An 8,629-nucleotide genomic window follows, 5' to 3' on the forward strand; every position below is an offset into this window, starting at 1 on the left:
GGGCCTTCTGGCGCCAGGGAAGCTCTCTGGCGCCCATGCACCGACCCTGGTTGCTGCCCATCTAGAGCGCGCTCGATCGCATTTGTGAAACGCAACAAAACATCATAGAAAAGAAAAAAAATCATGAATAAAAAAGGTTAACGGATTTTGTGGAAAAATCATCATTTCGAAATAATTTTACCCAATTTGAATAAAAGTTCATAGAATTTGAAAAAAAGTTCATCTAAAATGAAAAAAATCATGGATTTTTTTTAAGTTCATCGAATTTCAAAAAAAGTTCATCTATTTTTTTAAAGAATCATCTATTTGAGAAAAAAGTTCACATATTTGCAAAACTATGGTATTTGAGGAAAATATGATTCACGTTTTTTTGTATAAAGAAAAACGGTTTGCAAAACTGCTCTTAAACCGTGTTCATTTTGTAAAAAACTTTAACGTAGGTTGTGGTCCACATGTCAATAGTTTTCCAACGGTATATCTCAAGCCTCATTTGGACAATGTTTGCGGAAGTTCAACCTCTTCCTAGGACAAGTTCAACTACTACTGCTGCGACAGGACGACTAGTTATCAGAATATTATTCTCATCCTGTGATCAGAATATATGTATAACTTATTTATCTCAACATGTAAGCATGCCACATCACCATACAATTATGAATAGGATAAGTTCCGCCACCACATGCAAACATGCATGGAAAAAATTCAATATGTTATTCTACTAATATTCAATAAAATTTACCATACATAATCAAATTTACCATACGTGTTATTAATCTAAGTATTAATATTACACACAATCAAATCTCATTGGAATATATGACAAGCGACTCCTATGGCAACACGTGGGGTATCATCTTGTATTAGAAGAAACGGTTGGCAGCATGCCAATTTTTTAAAGAGAAACCTCACATCAGCCAATTGATAAATTAGGACCCTCCTAATCCCACATGGGGATGTAAATGGTTTGGCCCATTTTTGTTCTCATTAAGTCTTTTCTGGGAGCAAGTCTATGTCTCGCCTTTAGCGAGATGGAAGCTGAGTTTGTTTACAGGGAGCTGATAGTTGGCCGGCCTAGTAGTCACGTGATTTCATCAAGCTAACGTCATATGCATGTTGTTTCCTTTATTATGAAAAAAAATCATTGCACATTTGAAATACTATTCAAATAAAATGTATTTGGCTAAAGCAGGGGGGGGGGGGGGGGGATCGGCCCCCCTAAACTCAAATAAGCTCTACTAATGTTACTACCCACTATAAAAGAAGTAACATAGCCTAGTAATAGATGCATGTTATTAGTCAGTATTACTTCCCACTATGACCACCTTAAGATCAATTGCAAAACAAGGACAACAATTATTTTACTTTTCCATGATGAAATGCAAATCAAGACCGATTGCAAAAAGAAGTTGAAAAGTTTACGAAGGCAGACAAGATTGTCAACGTAAATTCTCAACTAGCTTAGTAGTAAGCAGTTTTGTCATATTTTAATATAACATTTTTAATTAATAGATGAACACAAGAAAATGCTAGTGGGACAATGGAAGTGAAAATGTTCATACATGCCACACGAGTTAGTCATGTATGCTTCAAAACATGTTCATGTGAATTGGTTTTTCCCCCTAAACTATTTCTTTCGGTCATAAATAGTGCATCTATATATAATACTAATAAACATGTTGACACAGCTCCAATGAGTGTTCAACTATTCATGATTTTTTTTTCCTGTTTAAGATGAGACATTCATCTAGCTCGTCAGCAAGAAATGAGTTCTTTTGGTTTGTGAATACTATATATCTAAGAGAATGATCTTCGCTAACTTATTTATCTCAACATGTAAGCATGTCACATCACCATGCAATTATGAGTGGGATAAGTTCCACCACCACATGCAACCATGTATGGGAAATGGCCAACCACCACATGCATGGAAAAATATTTTTCAATCTATTGTTCTACTTATATTCAATAAACTTTTACCAGCATACATAATCAAATATTGTAAGTTGTATGCATTTTTAATTTTGGTTCATGTGTTATTAATCTAAATATTAATATTCCATGCAATCAAATCTCATTGGAATATATTATAACCGACTCCCGCAGCAACACGTGGGATATCATCTTGTTTTAGAAGAAACGGGTGGCAGCTTGCCAAATTTTTTGAGGGAAGCCTCACGACAGCCAATTGATAAATCATGGCCCTCCCAATCACACGTGGGCGTGCAAATGGTTTGGCACATTTTTGGTCTCATTAAGTATTTTTTTCGGAGCAAGTCTATGTCTCGCATTTAGTGAGACGGAAACTGAGCTTGCTTACAGGGAGCCAATAGTTGGCTGGCCTAGTAGCCATGTGATTTCAGCAAGCTGACATCACATGCATGTGGTTTCCCTTTTTTATTTTGTTCATAGTTTGAAAAGTACTAAATACATATATTATGAAAAAAAAATAAGTGTTCATCGCACATTTAAAAAACATTAATGCATTGTAAAAAGTTCTCAAATTTTAGAAAGTATTTGTACTATTCAAATAAAATGTATGTGGCAAACTGAGCTTAGCGCATATGGTTAGGTTCTTTGTGGTGAAACCAGCCCACCAGGGTTCCAGTCCTAGACTTAACATTGGTGATCGCACTTTCTCGGATTTATTTCAGGCTTTCTGGCGATGTTCGTTTAGTGAGAGGGGACGCTACCATCGGCTACAAGGCGCCTATGGTGACTTCGTCAATCTCAAGATGTCCTGGCAGTTCAGTTTCTCGAAGGTGCTCAAAAAAGGTAGGGTGTGTGTGCGTTCGTTCTTAGGGTGATTGTATATGTGTGTGTGGGCGTCATTGATTGTAATGTGTTAAAAAAGCATGTGACATATCAAAAATGTCCACGGGTTTCAAAAAATGTGTGTGGCATTTTAAAAAATGTTTGTGTAACTTAAAAAGGATCTGTACAATTAAAAAATAGATTATATTTCAAAAATTCTCATGGATTTAAAAAAAAAATTTAGAGATTTTAAAAATCTTTATCAATGTAAAGAATGTTGCAATGTTTTAGAAAATGATTCTTATCATTCAAAAAATGCTTTAACATCTATTTAAAAAATATTTAACATGCATTCAAGAAAATTTTCAAACGCATATTTGAAAAATAATGTTAATTTTTATTTTGAAAATGCTAAATATGTATAAAAATGTTTCTATGTATATGAAAAATGTACATTGTGTATGAAAAAATTAGACATCTGTTAAAGAAAATGACCTGGTGAAAAATGAAAAGGAGAAGAACCAGAGAAAACCAAAAAAAAACGAAGCTGAAGAAAAATGAAAAGGAGAAGAACCAGAGAAAACCAAAAAAACAATGAAAAACCGTGAAAAAATATAAAACACACACGCAAAAAAAAACTTTTGCGCAGCTACATTAGTGGGCCGGCCCAGTGGCTCCGCAATGTATGCGAGCGAGACCTAACTAGCGCGCGAGAAATAGTATTTGCGCCTTTTGATATGCTTTTCAGTTTGTTCTGTCTGTTCTCTCGTGTGGTTTTGTGCCAACCGTTTTTTTATTTTACCATACAATTTTTAACTGATTTTGTCAGGTTTTTTGTGTTTTATTTTATTTTCCAGATTTAAGTTTTTCAGGAAAATGTGCATTTTTTAATAGTGTATGAAAATCATGCGTGAACGCTTTGCTACAAATGTTTTTGTCTAATACATGTACATGTTATTAAAAATATTTATTACAAAATTTGGTTAGTATTTTGTGACATGTAAATATTATTTATAAACATGATTAAACTTATTTTCAATTATGTGAACATATTTTCAAACTATAACAATTGAACCCCATCCCTCCACATTACAAAACAACCTAGCCCAAGTGCACCACAAATACGTAGTGCATCTTTTGAAACATGAACAATTTTTAAAATTTGTATTTTTTTGTTTGTCCTGTATTCGTTCAGTTTTTTATTTTTTATCTTTCTTTTTCTATTTTCATTTTCTTTTCTCTTTACGAATTATTTTAAATTGTGAAACATTTCTTAAATCTGTGAACTTCTAAAATTTGTGAACTTTCCAAATTCACACCCTCTTTCAACTTTTACCAACTTTTTACAAAGCCTGCGTATTTTTTTTCAAATTCCAAGGCTTGAGCGTATTTTTTCTATTCTATTTTTTGCTTTCCTTTTTTTGTTAACTCATTTTCCTTCTTTTCGAACTTTATTAGTCATTTTAAAACCTGTTTTAGAATATCAATGGAAATACTCAACACTCCACCACGTGCTCCCGTAGGCTGTAGATCAATTTGATTTTCCTATCTCTTCCTTGTAACGGATAGCTTCAGTTTGTTACTTAGCTTTTCTCCAATAAATCCCAAGTCGATCTTCTTCTTTACAACGCTTTGCAACCTCCTGTACTGCACCAATAGCCTCGTGCAGTTAGACTGTTCCGCCTGGACATCATTCCCATGGCCTCTGCCAGCGGAGCTGGCCGGCGACAACACTTTTTCCATAGAGCGTCAGCATTTAGCCTTGCCTAACCCTTGCTGCAGCCAGGGGCGGACGCATGTTGTGGCGAGTGGGGGCCCAGGACCCCACTCGATTCATCGTCCTCTTCGTACTACGTCCCGATGCTAGCGAGCAGGCCCCCAGTCGGGCTATAGCAGGTGCCCCCACTCCCTTCCAGTTCGGCCTTTCTGTAAAGCCCAATACAAAAAGCTAGTCAAGGAAAAAATTCAAGGTAGAAGGCGTGCGGGTACCCTGCTGCCGCCTGCCGCTTCACTCTAGGAGCTCACAATTAATAGCGAGAAAAACAAAGAGGCAAGCCCTCGGCTGCCGCTTGGTTGGACCATTGGTGGATCGCGGCTTGGCGGGTGCCAGTCCTGTGCCATCCGGTCGCCGGCCACCGGCCGCCCGCCGCCAGCAGCAGCGGCGCCACCGTCGACGGGTGTACAGCAGCAACGGATGAACGGAACATCCTCAGCAACTCATCTCTGATCAGGTCTGTACCATCTCCTCATCTCCTTATCCCAAACTACTAAACTCCCCTTAGTTCTTTATTTTGCTTGCTATTGCCTGACTACACTCTGGTCCTTATTCTTCAGTTGATTCCATGGTTTATCTCATATCAAATCAAATGAAAACTTGCAGTTCGTACTAGTACAGTAGTACTACTCTATGTCTCTATCAGACATGTAGCCATGTACAGTTGGTTCTACCAAAAAATTATAGGATTAGTGTGACACACTACTTGTACTTGGAAAATTTCTATGGAATTCAATCTGGCATGCCATTCTACTACTAGTATTTTTGCTGGCCTGCTAGTCTGCTCCACTAGAATGTTTTGTATCTGAACTTTTACAATTTGTTCTTCCATTATTTGATAGGGAAGAGAAGGGAAGATAATGGAGAAGTATTTGATAAAGAAATCAGCAAATGCCAACACCACCACCCAGCCCCAGGGGGCTATCACCAGCAACAATTCAAGTGGCAGTAGTAATGCATCAAGACCTGCAGCAAAACATAATTCTGCTGTGCCTGAACTAGTTGATTTGAATAAGCTCCCTCGCGATCCAGCTAAAAGGAAGCGAATGGCAGATTATCACCCCAACCAATGTGATGAGATAAGAAGGAAGTATTTGATTTGGGGACCTAATCAGCCCCGCAAGTTGGAATTTCCATACAGGGAGATTGGGAAGAAGAAAAAGAAGAGGAGATTCAATCCGGATTGGTATGATGATTATACTTATTGGCTAGAGTACAGTGAGAAGGAGCACAAAGCCTATTGCTTACGCTGCTATTTGTTTAGGGACAACATTAAAGACAGCCACCATGGGCATGATGCATTTATAGTAGAAGGTTTCAACTGTTGGAACAAGACAGAGAGATTTGTAACTCACGTCGGTGATCGTAACAGCTTTCACAACAGAGCACTCAAGGATTGTGAGGATCTATTAAAGCAAGATCAATCAATCCCTGCAGCCTGGAATAGACAAAGCCAAACTGAAAAGAATGAGCATCTCGTCAGGTTAAATGCCGCAATTGATGTTTGTCGATACTTGTTGCATCAGGGACAACCTTTCCGTGGCCATGATGAATCTAAAGATTCTGAAAATAAAGGAAATTACCTTGAGTTGATGGACTACACTATTAAGCAAAATGATGTTGTTGCTAAGTCATTCAAGAATGCTTCAAATAATAATCAAATGTTGTCTCCCAAAATTCAGAGAGATATTACCGAGTGCTTTGCAAAAGAAGTACTAGGGCATGTGATGAAAGAAATTGGTAATGGTGTGTTCAGCTTATTAGTTGATGAGTGTAGGGATGTTTCCGACAAAGAACAAATGGCGGTTGTTCTCCGATATCTTGATAAGTGTGGAGTGGTCCAAGAGAAGTTTGTTGGTGTTGTTCATGTGGAGGAGACAACAGCTTCTTATCTCAAGTCTTGCATAGATTTATTATTTTCACAACTTGGGCTGAATCTTGAACAAGTTAGAGGCCAAGATTACGATGGAGCAAGTAATATGTCTGGTGAGTTTAATGGTTTGCAAGCTAAAATTATGAATGAGAACAAATCAGCATATTATGTACATTGTTTTGCTCATAAACTCAACTTGGTTGTTGTGGCTATTGCAAAGAAGATATTCGAGGTCGGATATTTCTTTGATATGGTTTCAGTTTTGCTGAATGTCGTGGGCGCGTCTTGCAAGAGAAAAGACCAACTTCGTGAGCATCACCAAGAAGAAGTGAGAAAAGCAATAGGATGTGGAGAGATTGCTACGGGGACTGGACTGAATCAAGAATTATCTCTTCAAAGACCAGGTGACACTCGATGGAACTCCCAATATAAAACACTGTTGGGTTTGTCCAAGATGTTCTCATCTGTGGTCAAAGTACTAGAATATGTCGAGAAAGATGGCACAGATACCGGAAAGAGGCGGCAAGCTAGAGGTCTTCTAAAATATTTCCAGACCTTTGATTCTGCATTTTTCTTACACATGATGATGATGATATTAGCTTTAACAAATGGGCTGTCAAAAACCTTACAGAGAAAGAATAAAGACATTGTAAATGCTATTTCAGATGTGGAATCAACAAAACGAGAGTTAGAAAAACTCAGAACCAATGAGGGGTGGGATTCCCTTATGAAGAAGGTATGTTGTTTTTGTGAGAAGCATGACATTCCAGTGCTTGACATGGAAGATGCCTATGTTAACCCAAAGAAGCCACGACAAAAGACTGGCATTAGCAATGAACATTATTATCGTGTTGACTCTTTCTTTGCTGTGCTCGATCTGTTAGGAGAAGAGTTTAATGACAGATTTAATGAGGTAAATTCTGAGTTGCTTCTATGCATGTCTGCTTTGAGCCCAAGTGATTTATTTTGTCATTTTGACAAGGAGAAGTTACTGAAATTAGCAAAGTTTTATCCTGATGACTTCAATCACAAAGATATGGTGACTCTTGAGCATGAACTTGGACTCTATATAGATAATATACTCCATGATACAAGGTTTTCTAGCTTGGACAGAATAAGTGACTTGGCTAAACTGATGGTGGATAGTAGGAAGAATCTCTCATATCCTTTGGTATATCGGCTTTTGAAGCTAGCTCTAACTCTGCCTGTTGCCACTGCCACTGTCGAGAGATGTTTTTCAGCGATGAAGATTGTGAAGAATGCTTTGCGTAACAAAATTGGTGATGATTATTTGAGCCATAGCCTAATTTGCTTCGTGGAGAAGGAGCTGCTGGACACAATTACCAATGAAGTGATTGTTGATTGTTTCCATAAGATGAAAGATTGTCGTGGGAGAAATGAAACGTAATGGTCTAATACCTTCCACCCTTTTTATATTTACCATCTCCATAGTATTCAAATGCATTGTCCTAATCTGTGTTTTCTCTTCACAGGTAATGCCATTTGTCTTGGAGACAAATATTACCTTTTGCCACCTATGAAATCATTGGGATATAAAGCCTTCTTGTAAGATTTCTTCAGTTTAGTGCCAAACCTATCATGTTACTACTAGATGATGTATCACTTGTTGGCATTTATGTCAGACAAATATTATCTTTTGCTACATATAAAAACTGGGATATAAAGTGTAAGGTTTGTTTATTTTAATGGTAAATTTGTGATGTTATTAGTGGATGAAGTATCTTCTGTTTTGAACGTGGATGAAGTATCTTATTGTTATAGGAAAAATGCTAGATTTTTTTATGCATGAAAAGTGCTATACGTTTATACGATTGTGTAAACATGTTCATGAGTTTTACATAGACGAGCGCCTCCGGTCAGTTTTTATCCTAGGTCCGCCCCTGGCTGCAGCGTGGCAGCATTTCCTATTTGGCACTGAAGACGTCGGTTAAAGACTATTTCGCCAACCGAAGCTCACACCCCGCGCGTTGGGCCAGCTTATTTGTTTTTTTCTTTTTACCTTTGCTGTTAAAAACTTAAAAAAAATGGCGCGGCGCTGGTTTATGTAAAAAAGAACCACTCCGTTAGTGATGGACAGTAGTATCCAACTTGGAAATCGCATGAGTTGTGCTACTTTTCTTCTTTTTACGTTTTTCTCTTTCCCTTAGTGCTGGAAGTCTCAGTTTTCTTTTTCACCACGGTTTCTGGGCTGGGTTCCGGTGGGTTCTTTC

General features: G+C 37.7%; 1 protein-coding gene across 1 annotated transcript; it reads left to right on the top strand.

Annotated features, from left to right (window-relative positions):
• The first annotated feature begins 5,374 nt into the window (after positions 1–5,374).
• On the top strand, positions 5,375–8,015 carry LOC123154362 (zinc finger MYM-type protein 1-like). Its single transcript, XM_044573117.1, has 2 exons — positions 5,375–5,940; positions 6,049–8,015. The coding sequence occupies exons 1-2, from the start codon at positions 5,386–5,388 to the stop codon at positions 7,804–7,806; spliced, it is 2,313 nt and encodes a 770-aa protein (XP_044429052.1). The 5' UTR covers positions 5,375–5,385; the 3' UTR covers positions 7,807–8,015.
• The last annotated feature ends 614 nt before the right edge of the window (positions 8,016–8,629 follow it).

The sequence above is a fragment of the Triticum aestivum genome, chromosome 7A, assembly GCF_018294505.1.
Source record: "Triticum aestivum cultivar Chinese Spring chromosome 7A, IWGSC CS RefSeq v2.1, whole genome shotgun sequence".
Classification (NCBI taxonomy): domain Eukaryota; kingdom Viridiplantae; phylum Streptophyta; class Magnoliopsida; order Poales; family Poaceae; genus Triticum; species Triticum aestivum.

Excerpts from the sequence above, each read along its gene's own strand:
- LOC123154362 (XM_044573117.1), top strand. The coding sequence starts at position 5,386 with ATGGAGAAGTATTTGATAAAGAAATCAGCAAATGCCAACACCACCACC. Across the intron at positions 5,941-6,048 it reads ATTGTGAGGATCTATTAAAG|CAGGGACAACCTTTCCGTGG; the intron begins CAAGATCAATCA and ends TACTTGTTGCAT.